We start from the raw sequence: 17,724 nt of genomic DNA, 5'->3' as shown, positions 1-17,724 counted from the left end.
GCACCATCGGTGCCGGTACCCTCCTGGGGTAGTCCGCTTTGTAACGCCGCGTCCATATTTGGGGGTTGTTGTGGGTCTTCTTAGTTAGTTGAATCATACAGTCATTGAATACTACATCGGAATAGTGATTTCTAATGTTTTTTTTTTAAGAAAATTATATTAGAAGTTAGAACTACAGTATAAAATAAAAAGATAAAAAGAATCACATTTTTTTAAGAACAAGAAAATAAGATGCTTCTTTGTTGTCTATGTTTCGCATCAACTACATGGGCAAAACCAGCTGTAAAAGCCTAGAGTTAAATATAACAGACAGCTTAGATATGTATCTAAGCTGTCTGTTATATTTAATTCTGTAATTAGGAAATGACTATACTATATTCACCACGTTTTTTATTTCGTTTTTACTAATAAAATAAAAACAAAATACAACCCTTATATTACCTTCTTCCTGCCATTCCTCTTAGCGAATTCGAACGCGAACCTGGCAACCCGCTCAGAGTTGCTAGCCGTTACAACCTTCATGGATTCGATCACACCGCGCACAGATTCGTGCTCCAACATGGCGTATTCGCCTTCTGTGTTTTGTCTGGAAATTGATGCTTTTTTATATTAAATTATAGAAATTAATTAAATAAAAAAATTCAGTAACCAGTCAAGGTGAAACTAACACAGCTCCACCACAAATTTACTTCATCTCTAGCTTGTTTAGCAGTTTGTATCACGTATTATGTATTAATCAAATAATTTCACCTAATAATAACAATGTCGATATCCTTATGCCTGGTCGGCACACCGGCGAATGACTTGCAGTTTAACACATAAGCATACATGTCCAATTCATTGCGGAGCGCTACGTTGCGCGATGTTACGTACGCCGCTTCGCTCTTCGTCTCAATGTTGCCCTGTAAGCAGGGAGATGATCAATTAAAATGGGGAAATAAATCATTAACAATTCTTCCAGTTACATAATTATGATAAATTCTAAAATGGGACCAATTGACAACAATTTCGTATGAAACAAACATAATCCTTTTAAGTATTTTTGATTTTCACTTGTTCTGTTGGTTGCCTGGAAGAGATCACTTGTAAGTGATAAGGCTGCCTTCTGTGCTGTATGTTTTAATTTAAGTTTTATTGAATATATTTCTGATATGTTGACAGCACAATAAAGCGTTTTAAATAAAATAAATAAATAGCCATGTTAGTTGATTAAACCCACAGTGAGAAAATTTTTGAAAGAGGAAAACCCACAATGTTATTGAGTAAATCTCCACCCACAGAGACATCAGTGAATCATTATAATAAAAACTTATAAAGAGAACTTTTGCAGATACAAGGCCAATATAAAAAAAGAATTAGATGTTCATAAATCTCACTATTAAATATATTGAAAATATCATCACCATACCTTCAATCCGACACCATTTCTTTTGATCGTAGTAATAGCGTATTGTACATCATCATCATTGTCTACTGTTGGATCAATATCAACAACTTCAAAGTCTACTGGGGCACCAATGTATCTGAAAACAAGGTTGAGAAATAGCTAATTATTACCATCGACATTAAGGCTAATTTGAAATTGTGCTTCAGTGCCCAGAGAATGGAAAAGGAGTGTTGCAAGTTATTAAATTCTTGTAATGATTTTGTTGTAGTAGAAAGTTGTGGATTTCTAGAATTAACTTTAGAACATAGTCTTCAGACTTTTTCCATTGCAAAACAGCAGTTATATTAAAATATGCAAATATATATATATATATAATATATAAATAAACAATGAAATGTTGACAAATCTGCTATAAACATATTAAGAGAGCATTATTAATTATAATTTCACTTAGACATTTAGCATTAATATAATACTAGAAATGTAACACAAACAAACAAACTCGCATTTGTAGTGTACTTGGCAATAACATTTAAAACTGAGATAGTAACAGCTGTTTAATGTAATACACATAGGTGTATATATATGGTTTTGATAAATTGACCATTATATCGGTCTATTTAAGTAATATATTAGTGTAGTTAGGTCGGAGCAAACAATTGTATGTCATAAAATTGTAATTCGATATCATTAGTCTTATATTTCTCACGTGATGTGGGATTGCGACGAAGACGAGTTTACGCGCCTTAAACTTACTTGAAAATATCTCTGACGTAACCCATACACTCAGGTCCAATTCCTCCTCCTGGAAGCATGGTAACAGCATGACGACCTCCGTACTGAGCTTTGGGGATCAGTTTTTGCTTTCTGATAACTGGAGTCTTATGTTGCATATCAAAATCCGATAGTTCAGCTGGCGCCGCTGCGGAACTGACAAAAGCAGCATTTCGCAGCTCTGGGATCACTTTAACTTTAGATAATAAACGTAGCGCCATTCTGTTTTAAATAAATAAAAGATTCAGTAAAATCCCAGACTAGGTACTTGTTAAATAATCGCAGGAAGAGGAAGACGAAATGTCACTGATATTAGGGTACGTGCACATAATATTTCTATAACTTTTTTTCAATCACGTGTATACTATGAACCACAACTTTAATTCTATTTTGCCACGGTACTATTCATACTGAAACTGTAATTAATAAAAAAAGTACTCTCCTATATATTTTTTTTAATTATCACTGTAGGATAATATTTTTGTTTTAACAGCAAAGAAACGAATGGGCTACAGTGTGCATAATGTTTTACGAAGAAAAATAAAATTTTACAAATGGCAACATTAAAATATCTAATGTCATAATGACAATTTTAAGACGATTTAAAATTAAATTAAATTATGAAATTTGTAATATAGCTTCAAATTACTTCCACCGTGTCTCATCAAGCATATTTTAGTTAGTTAAATCAAAACATTTTTACTTTTTTAAGTTAAAACAAAATCCTTAAATTAATTTAAAAATTTTATGGCAACACTGTCATTTAATTATTTTTTTTCTTTGATTCCCCAGTGTGGCTGCTTTTCTTCTCATTGGCAGCGGTACGAGCGGGCGTCCATTTTGTTTCGCCATATTGAATTTGGTCGGACATCTTTGGACGCCATGTTTAGTCGGACATATTTTATAAACATTTTCGCGTAAATTTCAAATATTTTTAAGGGCTAAATATCGAACTTTTTTTCACTGAAGTGTATAACGTAGATTGCAGTGAAAATTACCCGAAAAAATTCCGTGCCTACGCAGCAGTCCATATTGGAGTCCAGGGGGCCGTTCAGCTTTTGTTATATGCTAAATAAAGGTAAACTACTTCTACCGAAAACAATCTTACTTTTTGACATATCATAACAAGTGTTTCGTATTTTCTATGTAATTACGTGTTGAGATGGGATGTAGAGGTGACAAAATGAAGGTCATAGAACGGGAGCTATGTCTCACGAAGTATTGGCGTGGTCGTTTTATATAATTAATCTGGAAAATCATTCATTGACCCGGCCGGTCGCGATCGGAATCACACCTGCCCGAAACAATTGCTGTTTTTACGTATTAGTGCTGTGTTTATTGCAATATTATATGCTCATAATTATGTATAAACAGTCAATGAATATACGGTGTCAATAAATTACGCATGTGTGTTGACTTGTAACGCGATATGTACAAGTTAAAATTGTGTAGTGCGTTACGCCCATAGTTGTTATCTACAAAAACAAACTGTTTATGCTAAGCTCTATAAATAAAAATAAGGAATGCTTGTAGCTGTTGACAACCTTTATAGGGTATCATACGAACGAATATCCTTATTTAATCATTACTTAACATGATAAATTGAACGAAAATTTAATAATACAGAACATAAAGATCGTCAGATACTTTTTGTAATTCACTCGTCCGTAAATAAACATTATTTTGTATTTTGTTTATTTAAGTAACGGCTATGCATTTACAATCGTATAAAACGAAAAAATTAAATCAATTTTATTTAAAGAAGCAGGAAAACAACGTAAATACATATAACCGCAATTAATTATGTCCGAGGTAATTAAAATAACATTTCTAAGTGATTTCCATTACAAATCACTAAGTAGAATTATTACAAAAAAACATTTTCTGTTTCTATTGTCCCTACTTTTATAAATGCGAAAGTAAATTTGTTTGTCCGTCTGTCATTTATTCACGCGTAAGCACTGAACCAAATTGGATGATTTGGTACTGATATAGTTTCAAAACCGAGAAACTACATAGGACACTTTTCCTCAATATGCTTACCATGCTTAAAAAACATCACATTGTTCATAGACTGCTTATAAAAAACAAAACAAACATAAAATGAAATGGAAGCTTATAAAACATCACCAGATGACCAATATGACTAGCTGTTTCAATCACGTAAGTCCATATCCCGTAGGAATATCGGGATACAAAGTTGCCTATATGTTATTCCAGTTATACAGCTGTCTACATACCAAATTTCACTGCAATCAGTTCAGTAGTTATTGCGTGAAAGAGCAACAAGCACACACATCCTTGCAAACTTTATAATATTAGGACACTGCTAATTTATTTATATAGCAAATACTACTTCATTACCTTATACAAAAACTGAGTAACTTCTTATTGTCTGACCCTATCTTAGATCTTTACAAGCATGTAACAGTTATGGTGTGTTTTTTTTTTAATAGATAGTGTTTTTAGATTAAGTTTATATGCATTTAACTTGTATGATTGCATCCATATGGATCCAGGGCAGGTCAGGACAGACTAGTCAGGATATAAATTATTTCCTTATGTCTGATAATCAGTTCTAATTATAGCTACAGACTAAAGTTGTTTATGTTAAACAATACACATTGACAGATATCATTTTAGGGTAACTAAAGGGTACAACAGGACCCTATCTGTCTGTCTGTCTCTCCTTCGATCTGTCTCATGGACCCTTATATTTAGACAGTTAAATATTTCAGAGGTAATATATTTGTGATCTCTCCAATAATATATAATAAAATGCAGAAGATAAGTAATGGTCGACACATTGGAACATATCCTACTTGGATATTTAAATGTAATAGTAGAGATAATTATAAAAAAAATCATGCTTTAATGATAGAATCAGCTTAATTGTATGACTTGCTCTTTTACAGAGGATACATAAGAAATACACTTAAAAATCACTTATAAGCTCATAAAATTGTGCCCTCACTGATAAATGCCAAGTGTATAAAATTTAAATATAATAAGTCCATTGATAGGGTGTCAAAATCGAGTCTAATTGGAAATGGTTAAATTCAAATAAGCACATAAAGCAAATAAAAGAGCACTTCCGAATTTAACCCCCTAAAAACACATGAAGCTAGAAAAAGTAGCTCATCTTATCTTATCTTCTTACTATCCTTCCTACTAATCCTATCCTACTTATATTATAAATGCGAAAAGACATTTAAAAAAAAAAAAAAAAAAACTGGAATAACATATAGGCAACTTTTTATCCCTATATTCCCACGGGACACGGACCTACGTGGGTGTAACCTCAGGGTGCAGCTAGTTATACTATAAGTAATGATTCATAGAATTTTTTTTTCATTCCAGATAGATAATCGAGATGATGAACCAGGAGATAATGTGCGAGGTGGAAATAAACACGCACGGTTCAATGGTAGAGATAGATAATGATGATCAAGTTGGTGTTAAGGTGAGTTCATGTGGTTTTTTTTCTATAAAAACAATGCTTAATAAAAAAAAATTTAAAATATCCATTGAATGTTAATATCAAATGAATTGCCGCTTATATGTAATGAGTTTTTCCCTGGGTTCACACGTGTTAAATTAGGAGTGGTTCAATAGATGTTATACATATAAACCTTCCTCTTGAATCACTATGAAAAAAAAACTCCATTGAAAGCAGTTGTGTTTTAAAGATTTAAGCATACATACATAGGTACAGAGAAAACGACTTTGCTTTATACTATGTAGTGAAGAATTTATTGAATACTGGCATCCCTACTCAGAAAATACAATAATTATCAATTATTTATTTATATATTCTTCATTGCACACTAACAAAATATAAAACATAGGTATACTTAACAAAAGCAACTTAAAACTAGTATGCAAATGGCGGCCTTATGTCTAAAAGCCATCTCTACCAGGCAACCGTTAGTTAATGAAACATACTCTATTCGAAATAATATAAAAGACATGTTAACACTTCAAATACATTGTAACATTTCAGTATGAAGAAATAGAGACAGGACAATACGAAGAATACATAACAGATGATCAATATGAAGAGGTGGAGGAACAAGTTATCGGAATGCAGCATTTGGAAGAGGGTTAGTATGATCATTCATCATCATCATCAGCACATTATGCTTCCGCTGCAGAGACCCGGGTCTTCTGTATAATCCACAATGATAGCCAAATGTTCTTTCATCTATACTATACTAACATTATAAAGCTGAATAGATTGTTTGTTTTGTTTTTTTGAACGTGCTAATCTCGGGAAGTACTGGTCCGTTTTGAAAAATTCTTTCAGTTTAGAAAGCCCATTTATTGATGAAGGCTTTAGGCTATACATGTACCACGGGCAAAGCCGGGGCGGACTGCTAGTTGATTATAAAAGTGAAAACCTGTGTCTCCTTTTGGGATATGAAGCAAGTGCAGCATCTGTTTGAATGATTGATGTATCTTAACGATCAATTTTGTTAATCCTTTTCGAAGAATCGAACTTGGGACCCCTCGGTTGTAGCCTCTCGCGATTATGGCTTTAAATAAACGACCTCTATTTTAATGTACTTTCTACTATTGAGTACTAGCTTTCCGTCCGCGGTTTCACCCGCGTGGAATTCGGTTATTACGCTTTCATCCCCTATTTCAATCCCATCTATCCTTTTTTCGCGATAAAAAGTATACTATGTCCTTTCCCAAGGTGAGTTCTATCTTTATACAAATTCCATCAAAATCGGTTCAGTGGTTTAGGCGTGAAAGCGTAACAGACAGACAGACAGACAGAGTTACTTTCGCAATTATAATATTAGTGGGGATTGGTATAAAAATCCCAAGATGCATAATCTCATACAAAAGTACTACACTCGAAAGTGTCGCTAAACCTTCACCAATTGCGCCTACTAACTCAGTTGAGAATTTGTCATTTAAAATTCAACCTTACGCGAATTGTTTAAGGTCGTTTTTAGAAAGCCGCGCCAAGACGCGAGTGATACGATACTTTAAAAACACGCAGGGCTTAGAATGTTGAGCTGGTCTTAAATGATGTATTTTTTGAACGATTGTGCATATGCATCTTGGGGTATTGATATATCAATTAACTGTAGCCGCCTGGTCAAAACAAATTTTCTTGGTGCAAACTTTGATGCCCTATTCATTAGGCAGTCTGTCAGTCAGTCAGTCAGTCAGTCAGTCACCTTTGTTTTTTATATGTATACTAGCTGCACGCCCCAGCTCCGCCCGGTTAACCATTTATCGTAATTGAATTAATATAAACTTCTCCCATCTTTTAAGTTGGATCAAACTGCACATGGCGTGCAAATTTGATTAAAATCGGCTGAGTAATATATTATTAATTTTAAGACATATACTCTGCATCAGACATTTTATCATCCATCAAAACTCATCCATACATTTGTCGGCAACGCTGACAGACTATAAAATTTCAGTGGGCAGCGAAGAAGTGATACTGCCCGGCATGCCGGGCGAAGAGGTGTTGCACAATGCGAGCGAAGTTAGCTACGATTCCGTGTATACGCCAGCATCCACAAGCAATAGGTGAGGTTTATATGTCTTGTTCATACCGACGGACAAACCCACGGGTAATAGTCAGTATATTATAAGCCAATATATATGATACATAGTCAATATATGATGTAACAGCTATAGCTTAATAATAGTTCATTATTAATGCTAAGTTTCATTAAAATCCATTTAGTAGTTTTAACATGAAAGAGTTACTAACATCCATCCATTCATACATACAAACTTTCTCGTGTTCGATATTACTAGGATTATTTTATAATTGTATTTAAAATATTTTACGAACTAGAAGAAAAAATATGACAGACAAAAAATTACAAAATATTTATTTTATAATGTCAATATTATGATTTTTATACATAAATACCATCTGCGCCCCGCGGTTTCACCCGCGTAAGTCCGTATCCCGTAGTAATATAGGGATGTAAAGTTGCCTATATGTTATTCCATTTGTCCAGCTGTCTACGTACCTAATTTCATTGCAATCGGTTCAGTAGTTTTTGTGTGAAAGAGCAACAAACACACACGCATCATTACAAACTTTCGCATTTATAATATTAGTGGGATAGTAAGAGTATATGATTTTTTAATTATTTGCAAATGCTATATTACAATTTTTTTTTTTATTTTTTTATAATTAAAATAACTCTTCCGCAGTAGAGGTCGCGGCAGGCCCAGAGTTAATGCAAACAGCAATATACAACATCTGATGCCAATTGGTGAGTTTTTATAATTGTTTGATTGTTTTTTTTTTCTTTTCTTTTCTACTATATTTTATATCAACATCATCACGTATATCTTCCCACTGCTGGGACACAGGCCTCCTATGAGGGTTCAGGCCATAATCCACCACGCTGGCCAAGTGCGGGTTGGCAAATGTCACATGTCGTCGAACTTTTGATTCTTGGACATGCCGGTTTTATCGACATGTGCAGATAAATTGAAAAATCCAATTTATTTCCTGCACGCTCCGCCCCGGTCTCGAACCCCGACTTAACGATTTTGAAGTCCGAGGTTCCGTCACCACTGAGCCACCACAGCTATATTTTATATTATGTTTATTTCGATTGCAGGCGAAGTGTCGATGGGCATAATGGAGAATAACACGAACAGAGGCACGGCGAGGCGCTGGGAGCAGAAGCAGGTGCAGATTAAGACAATGGAGGGCGAGTTCTCCGTCACAATGTGGGCCACTGGCGAGGATGACGGTGAGAGAGATGGATAGATAGAAAAAAAGAGATGAAAAAAAATTTTTTTTTTTTTTTTTGGTCTGCCTTATGGGCTACTGCAGATAAAAAATATGCATAGCGGTTCTATGGCAGACACGAGCCCTATCGCATTTTTGTTTGTTGTTAGGTTTTTAAGGAAAAATTAATGTTTTTTTTTTTTTTACTAACAAAACATTAATTTCGTCGATTTGAGGAAACCTGAGTATTATTATTCCGACATATCTAAACTAATAACATTAAAAAAAGGCAAAAACCTTTACATATTTGTAACGTTTTCACGCAAAAACCACTGGACCGATTTCATAAATTCTCTCACCGTTTGATAGCTGAGTGACATAGGCTATATATATATTTCACGGGCGGAGCCGGGGCGAACGGCTAGTGAATTATAAATGAATTTATTACAATTATAGTGTTTATATTGTTTTCAGATGACGGATCGAATCCGGAACCGGACCCCGATTACACGGAATACATGACCGGTAAAAAGACGGTGCTCGGAAATGATACGATGCCAGGTAAGTACGGTATCAGCTGTTCTAATGACTTAAGTTATAAACTTATCAGCTGACCCATGCAACTTTGGAGTCCCTAAAGTTGGCACATCAAAATTTATGTCATACTAGCTGCCCCCCCGCTATTTAACCCGCGTAAGTCCGTCTCCCGTAGGAATATCGGGATAGTAGGATTGTAGGAAGTAGGATAACCAAATCTCTTGCGGACAAACAACGTGACACGTAACTTATATATATTAAGATACGATAAAATAAGTTTTCTTTCTCAAGTTGGTATTTTATGTCTTGAATCATATGTTTTTTTTTTTTTTTTTTGAAATATATAATCCTTTTTTATTATTTGTTCGATCGTTTTTATATTTGTAGTTGTTTGTTTTAACACACTAATCTCAGGTACTACTGGTCCGATTTGAAAAATTCTCTCAGTGTTTAGATAGCCCATTTATTGAGGAAGGTTATAGGCTATATAATATGTACCACGCGCGAAGCCGGGTCGGACTGCTAGTTGATTATAAAAGTGAAAACCTGTGTCTCCTTTTGGGATATGAAGCAAGTGCAGCATCTGTTTCAATGATTGATGTATCTTAACGATCAATTTTGTTAATCCTCTCCGAAGAATCGAACTTAGGACCCCTCGGTTGTAGCCTCTCGCGATTATGGTTTTAAATAAATGACCTCTATGTTAATGTACTTTATACTATTGAGTACTAGCTTTCCGTCCGCGGTTTCACGCGGACCGCTACTAATTAATATAGGCAAGATAACAAAATATAATATTTATTTATTTACATACAGGTCTAGATCTATCGGATCCGAAGCAATTGGCGGAATTCGCGAGGCCGGGCCACAAAATCAGATTGAAGAAACCGTCGCCGGAATCGTCTGACAGGACTATAGGTGAGCTTTCGCTGCTGGTTTACTTTTGATGTGGGAGTCGAGCAGAGCACGCTTCGGCACGAATTGCGCCAGCTCGCACCGGGGTAGTACCACACCCACACAGAAGACCGGCGTGAAATAGTAGCATGTGACTAATATTATGACACGTGATTTATATAAATACTAGACGCTCATCCCGGCTCCGCCCGGATATCGTGATTCCTGTTTCATCTCAAGGGAGCATTTAATCGGGATATAAAGTATCCCATCACCCAAGTTAGCTCATACCCTGTCTGTATACCAAAGTTCATCAAAATCCGTTAAGTAATTCCAACGTGATTGACGGACAAACACCCAAACACCGGCCTCTGTACATTTTAAGTTAACTATTGTCATTTATAATTGTAGTTTTTATTTGCAATAAAGAATTTTTCATTAATTCACAAACAAACTAACTTTCACATTTATAATATTACTAGCTGCGCCCTGCGGTTTCACCCGCGTAAATCTGTATCCCGTAGGAATATCGGGATGAATGTTGCCTGTCTTGCATGTCTTATTCCAGTTGTCCAGCTATCTACACACAAAATTTCATTGCAATCGGTTCAGTAGTTTATGCGTGTAAGAGCAACAAACACACACACATCCTTTCAAACTTTCGCATTTATAATATTAATAGGAAGGATAGAAGGATAGTAGGATTAGTAGGATATATAGTGTGATTGTTGTTTATTATTTTATATATATAAATTAAATATATATATAAACTCGTTTAATTCCAGCCTGCCCGCACAAGGGGTGCGCGAAAATGTTCAGAGACAACTCGGCGATGCGGAAGCACCTGCACACGCACGGGCCGCGGGTGCACGTGTGCGCCGAGTGCGGTACGTATGCGGTCTTTCTTTTTTTTATTTTTTTTTATTTATTTTCTTATAGTATTTATAGTTATATATAGTCTTAAATCTAATTTTTAGTTTTATAGCATTGAAATGCTTTATAAATGAGAAATTTTGAAAGAATAGAAAAAATTTGATCACGAGGCAGGTTTCGAACCTGCGTTTCTTGCCTAACCGTAGCAACGTCTAGCCTCTCGGCCAAATTTCTCATTTATAAAGCATTTCAATGCTATAAAACTAAAAATTAGATTTAACAAAGGCCGCGTTCCATCGATACAATATTGTAATCATTGAAATAATGTTTCGTATTGGTTGTGATGGTTCTTAATCATCTCAATAGATGGCGTGGGGTGCCCCTTAGGCACATGAAACCGAAAGAGTAGAAGAAATTCGATTACTGTGGCAGGATCACGGGTGGCCGAGAGGCTAGGCGTTGCTACGGTTAGGCAAGAAATGCAGATTCGAATCCTGCCTCGTGATCAAATTTTTTCTATTCTTTCAAAATTTCTTATATATAGTTTTTTTAGAAGTCTTTTACCAGTATTTTTTTTAATTTATTATAATAAAAAAAAATTACTGCTACTACCGGCCAGTTAGTACCCAGTTTTGTTCGTGGTACATATATATAGCCTAGGTCGCTCTGTGAAGTTGCAACTTTCTAACTCAACTAAAATCGATCCATTAGTTTTTGAGTTACAAATAAACAAACAGAAATACAAATTCTTCCTCTTCTCACGCGTCGTGTTGAGTTTTTAGTGAGAATTTTAAAATTTAGCACTGTTCAAAATAAAAATATTTATTTTATTTATTTATACTTTATTGCTCTGAAAAAATTACAAATTGAGACTTATCCTAAGTGACATTATCACAAATGGCGGTCTCTTCCAGACAACCGGTTGCACTGAGAGAACTTAAAATAGAGGATAGGAGTAGGGAAGAGCATAAATATACATAAAGACATCAGGAAAAGAAAGAAAAAAAGGAATAACAATAATAAAAATAAAAAATAGTTCTAATAATTTCAATACAGTATGTAAATTAATCAATAAACTGTAATATTTTAAACATTTTAAATATATTTATATGTTTCTATATGCATTTTCAGGCAAGGCGTTCGTAGAGAGCTCAAAGTTAAAACGGCATCAATTAGTGCACACCGGCGAGAAACCGTTTCAGTGCACATTCGAAGGTTGCGGGAAGAGGTTCTCATTGGATTTTAATTTAAGGTACGTACATGCTCCGTTATTTTAGGGGTCATCCATAAATTACGTCACACGAATCTTTGATTGTTTAGTTATGGTGGGTTAATGGTGAGAACCACGGACTTCCAAATCGATAAGTTGGGGTTCGAGACCCGGCGAGCGTGCAGGAAATAGATTATTTCAATGTATCTACACATGTGGATAACAGCACTGCACTGCTTAAAACGGTGAAGGAAAACATCGTGAGGAAACCGGCATGTCCAAAAGTTCGACGACATGTGACATCTGCCAACCCGCACTTGGCTAGCGTGCTGGATTATAGCCTGAACCCTCATAGGAGTCCTGTATCCCAGCAGCAGGAACATATATGGTCTGATGACGACTTGACGACAAAATACTTTTTACACAGAGTTCTTTACTTAACACAATATTAAAAAATAAAACTATTTCAATTTGCAGAACGCACGTACGCATACACACGGGCGACCGGCCGTACGTCTGCCCGTTCGACGGCTGCAACAAGAAGTTCGCGCAGAGCACCAACCTGAAGTCGCACATACTGACGCACGCGAAGGCGAAGTGAGTTATACACGTATTGTTATTCTACTAGCTTTCCGCCCGTTGCTTTGTCCGCGCAGTCAAGGGAGGGGACAACCCCTGTGTGAAGTTCCTTAACTTCCGGGATAACACTATGCAATATATATAAAGACATACTTTACGAGGTTTCAAGTTGTCTTGATGCCAAGTTTTATGCGAATCTGTTGGTTGGTTTTGGCGTGAAGAGGCAGAGACGGACACAGAAACTTTCGCATTTATTATATTAGCAGAGATTAAGAGCAAAGATGAATTGGTTAAGTGAAATAGAATGAAATAATTTATGTATAATAAAATATGTATATTTTTCTCATATAACTTAAATCTGGATAGGGCTCTTTTATCATGTACTGGCTAAACTTTAGTTCCAACATTATGATTCTTACATAAAATTTGATTCATATGTTGTTTGTTAGAAAAATAGTAATCCTAAGGATATACAAAGATGTTAAAATAGTTTGAAAGAGAAGTACATCAACTCAACATACTAACATAATCCGGAGGCCAATATCCTATACCTAAACCTTCCCAGTCCTTTCCTGGGAACTTATTCCTCTCATCAATCTAATCCCTTTTCAATTTAAAGTCGGCAATCCATTTGGAGAGGCGTAAGGTCCTCCATTGCGGACAATTAAAAAAGTGATGTAAAACAAATACATATATATATACTAGCTGAGCCGGCAAACGCTGTTCTGCCTTACTCTGATCATTTAGAGGTATGAAAAATAGATGTTAGCCGATTCTCAAACATACCCGATACGCACACAAAATTTCATAAAAATCGGTCAAGCCGTTTCGGAGGAGTATGGCAACGAAAACTGTGACACGAGAATTATATTATATTTTATTGTGAGAGTCGAGCACGCTTCGGCACGAATTGGGTCAGCTCGCACCGGGGAAGTACCACACCCCCATAGAAAACCGGCGTGAAATAGTGGCATGCCACTGTGTTTCGTGCTGTGAGTGGGGGAGCCGGAGGCCCGTTTCCTTTTCCTCACCCGTCCCAGTCCATTCTTTCTTTCCAGTCGTTAATCCATTCCTTTTCCCTTATCCCAAAAAAGCGGGCAGCGCATTCGCAGAGGCCCAACCTTTGCGAATGTTCATGGGCGGTGGTGATCGCTTACCATCAGGCGAACCACCAGCTCAGTTATATATATATATATATATATATATATATATATACATAAAGTTAATTCTAAACACTTATGACACAAAAATCATTTTTCAGATCAAGAAATTCCCTATCGCGCAATGGGGGCGCGACGTACGAGTCTGCGAGAACGACTCCGCAGTTTGTCCAACTCGAGATGTCACCGGACGACTCCAACCCGCAGTTGATCTTCTACACGCACGAATGAGCCGCGCCAATGTGTGCGTAAACGTATATGGACACGGCCGTGTGATAGTGTGAAATGACAGCGAAAGTTAGTGTAAAGTGACAGCGAAAGTTAGTGTAAAGTGACAGCAAAAGTTAGTGTAAAGTGACAGTGAATATTGACTGAGTTAGTGTAGTGATGGTGAAAGGGAATAATATGGAACTTAACAGTTAATAATTGAATACATTTTGCAATATTTTGTGGATTTGGAGAAATTAGTGTGGTCTATGATGCAGGATGAAATTTAAGTGGGTGTGTAGGGGCCAGCTTTTTAATGGATGATGTATCATAAAGATATGCCATTCGATTTGTATGTAACTTTTTGTATATTGCTGGTTCTAGTGCAAAAACTCACCAGATACCTATTCAGGAACAGACACTAAATAATAATAAACATTAACCATAAGCAATAAGTTATTTTCCAAAAAATATATAAATTTATAATCCTTGCTCCAACTCTAGGATTTCCTGTGTTGTGGGAACAAATGTTTAGAAAATCGTTTGAAAGTTTTTATAAATAAGTTTTTATTATACATGCATACCATTACAATGCAATGAGTTTCTAATTTATCAATTTTTCAATAAAAAACGCACTAATAACCCTATTTTCGTTTACTGCACACCTAATTTGATTGTCCTGTGTTTGACTAGTCCTATTCCTAAAAGTCTAATAATGTAGGTATATGAGTAACATGCAAATTGAATGATATATTTTCAACATAACATTACAATCTTGATTGAAATGATACCTGTATCACGAAAGAATAACATTTAAAAAGATGCCGTAATTTTTTAATTACATACTCAAATGGCACATGTTATTATGTGATAGTTATGAATACAGGATGTACTTGTAAAAATAAATTTGTACATAACAAAGGTATGTCATTGAAAATTTATCGTAAACTATCATTTGTTTTATCATAAAAGACCACTGTTTTATTGTTATCTGATTGGGCAAGGTTATTTTATTTTACTATATGATTTTGTTTTGTGATTGCTATTTATAATATTTGGCCATTACAAATGAGGTTTAACAAAATTTACAGGAGAATTAAAGTTATACAGTTCATCTTGGCCTCGAGCAGAATAATAATTCTATGAAATACCTAGGTTTAGCACAGACTATTCAATGAACTAGAGGTGTATAGAGTTCCTGTATGTCCCTGTGTACATTCCTGAATTTTGAGCTGGCCCTCCCTTTAGGGCAGCCGTAAGTGGAATGAGGCTCCACCTCAGACGCAGTTCAGCACGGATTCTCTCGGGAGGGATGAAAGTTCTCTATGTACCTTGTTTCCATCTCTCCTTACTCTAATAGATGAGAACACAGGATGAATGATGATGGAGGGGTATAGGGGTTGAGTTGATTTGAGTTGTTGGGGGGAGTCTCTTGTGCCTAGTGGCAAATTTCAAAACATTGCTTGGATTGTGTAGTTTCTTTAGTCTGTGACATATATCTTCATAATAAAAGAGATCCTATATACATTGAAGAGATCAAGAAACCTGCTTTTTTTCAAAAGATATCCTAATAATGATATTAGTCACACATAAATCACTAATTTATGGTGTTCTCAAAATCTTATTTGTCTCACAGATTCTCTAAAAAATCTGCTGTATGTACATTGTTTATAATACATAAAATATGCCAAAAATAAGTTTGTTGTAATATTATATTATATATTAGAAATATATTTTAAGCACAGAACTTTATCAACACAGTCCTTCGGTGTGTGGCCAAAAATAAATAAACAAATATGCTCATTGTGTGTAAAAATACAAGTTTCATTGTCAGTGCATTTTATAATGTTGAAGATATAATATCTGTGTTTTCTTTTTGTTTGTTTTAGAAATCCTGTATAGAAATGGCTTTTTTTATTAGTTTAAGAAGATGATATGGAAGGGAATGTATTAAAAAAATTAACTTGTCAATTTTGTACAATTTATAATATATAAAGAGTTAACAATTATCGGAGGCCAAAATTCGATGTGTACATTTGAATTTTTTCATAAGTTACCTGCTTTAAGTTTAAAAATTTTTGAGCCTTACAAAATTATGTTGTATCATTTTATCATATATACATTTAGAAATAGAATCATTGATAATGGCCTACTAACCTTCATGATATGTGAAAATTAGTTAAAAATGTTCATGTGGGGATCAATATAATATTGCATTAGTAGTGCTGTTATGAATAATTCTCTTTTTAATTATGTATATTTCCTGCGAGTGCATTGATTTTTTAATTTAATCAGAAGAACATAAACTGGTTTGATTTTCCAATGTTTATTGGTTAGACTTATTATTTAATACATTTATAGTTTAGGAATATCCATTAAGTTTTATAACAGGCAATCCTGTAAAATAATATTATAAATTCCATATCGTAATATAAACATTTAATCTGATCGCCTCCTTGGTGCAGTGGTCAACGCGTGAACGTAGAACCGAGCGATCCTGGGTTCAATTCCCGGTGGGGATGCACAAAAAAGGTCTCGGTCTAGCAGGACATAGAAGGCCGATCATCTTCTTGTCCGTAAAGAAAATCGATCAGTGAAGCAGATGTACATCATCTGCCCCATACCCCACTAAGGTACACAGGACTTAAAAAACAATTAATTGAAGATACTTCAGTCATAAATGGTAATACTTTAACTTTAAATAATAATATAATCCTTTAATCTTATTTTGTTCCTTGAATTAAGAAATCAATGCACAAGTATTAACTATGCATAGAATAATAACTATTTTCTACTAAAACCAACCCTATATTTCTTTGTATTATATTAAACACAAGTTAACTGTAAAATGTTGAAATAGTCATTATATAGGTAGTAATTACTTATGTATTGAAAATTTATTTTTAAGTCTTAAGTTTTAAAGCCATGTCTTTCACGAATATTATTTTTATCGACTGATGTAAATATCCTTATAGTTGGTAGTGTGTTGCAATGTTTAAAAATTGTTTTGGTAAAGATTATGGTTTAGTGGTTTTGTTTCATTTTTAAACATTGCAACACTGTCTAAGTGATTGTGCAAACACAATCAGAAAACATAAATAAAGTGTAAATATTTATATATATTTGTGGTTTTATTTTCCTTTTCACTATCAAGTTTCAATGGAACTGTAACAGAATTGTTTATAGTAGGTTATTACAAAGAAAATCTGCTTTGTACATGTCACCGGAAAATAACAAGATCGGTAAGTTTATCAATTTACTAGGAAGTTTATAAACTTTCGGAGGATTCTAATCGTGAGATAAATTGTATTATTTACGCCTAAATTTTCGTAAATTATATTAACTTTCGGAACTCACTCGTCAAACAATAAGTACGCAA

The 17,724-nt window shown here is 34.7% G+C and overlaps 2 protein-coding genes across 5 annotated transcripts in view; one reads left to right on the top strand and one right to left on the bottom strand.

The window, feature by feature from the left end:
* LOC119838244 (isocitrate dehydrogenase [NAD] subunit gamma, mitochondrial-like) overlaps positions 1-2,462 on the bottom strand; it is a 6,624-nt gene extending 4,162 nt beyond the window's left edge. The window contains exons 1-4 of the mRNA XM_038364101.1: positions 2,144-2,462; positions 1,409-1,523; positions 751-902; positions 442-586 (exon numbers count right to left, since the gene is read on the bottom strand). Coding sequence (XP_038220029.1) covers positions 442-586; positions 751-902; positions 1,409-1,523; positions 2,144-2,382 — 651 coding nt within the window. The 5' untranslated portion in view covers positions 2,383-2,462. The remainder of the gene's footprint in view (positions 1-441; positions 587-750; positions 903-1,408; positions 1,524-2,143) is intronic.
* Positions 2,463-2,964: 502 nt separating this feature from the next.
* Positions 2,965-17,465, top strand: LOC119838243 (transcriptional repressor protein YY1-like). 4 transcript variants are annotated; one of them, XM_038364099.1, is made up of 12 exons: positions 2,965-3,239; positions 5,522-5,624; positions 6,165-6,264; positions 7,606-7,714; positions 8,360-8,418; positions 8,773-8,907; positions 9,360-9,446; positions 10,239-10,340; positions 11,102-11,203; positions 12,321-12,441; positions 12,877-12,996; positions 14,240-17,465. In XM_038364099.1, the coding sequence occupies exons 2-12, from the start codon at positions 5,535-5,537 to the stop codon at positions 14,367-14,369; spliced, it is 1,155 nt and encodes a 384-aa protein (XP_038220027.1). In that variant the 5' UTR covers positions 2,965-3,239; positions 5,522-5,534; the 3' UTR covers positions 14,370-17,465. The 4 variants fall into 4 exon arrangements, with proteins under 4 accessions (XP_038220027.1, XP_038220026.1, XP_038220025.1 ...); XM_038364098.1 differs by having other exon boundaries at positions 8,357-8,418; XM_038364097.1 differs by having other exon boundaries at positions 7,591-7,714.
* The last annotated feature ends 259 nt before the right edge of the window (positions 17,466-17,724 follow it).

Source organism: Zerene cesonia, unplaced genomic scaffold (assembly GCF_012273895.1).
Source record: "Zerene cesonia ecotype Mississippi unplaced genomic scaffold, Zerene_cesonia_1.1 Zces_u001, whole genome shotgun sequence".
In the NCBI taxonomy this organism is placed as follows: domain Eukaryota; kingdom Metazoa; phylum Arthropoda; class Insecta; order Lepidoptera; family Pieridae; genus Zerene; species Zerene cesonia.
This window is presented reverse-complemented; position numbering and strand designations above follow the sequence as displayed.

Excerpts from the sequence above, each read along its gene's own strand:
- LOC119838243 (XM_038364096.1), top strand. The coding sequence starts at position 5,535 with ATGATGAACCAGGAGATAATGTGCGAGGTGGAAATAAACACGCACGGT. Across the intron at positions 6,265-7,590 it reads AATGCAGCATTTGGAAGAGG|ACTATAAAATTTCAGTGGGC; the intron begins GTTAGTATGATC and ends CAACGCTGACAG. Across the intron at positions 12,997-14,239 it reads CTGACGCACGCGAAGGCGAA|ATCAAGAAATTCCCTATCGC; the intron begins GTGAGTTATACA and ends ATCATTTTTCAG.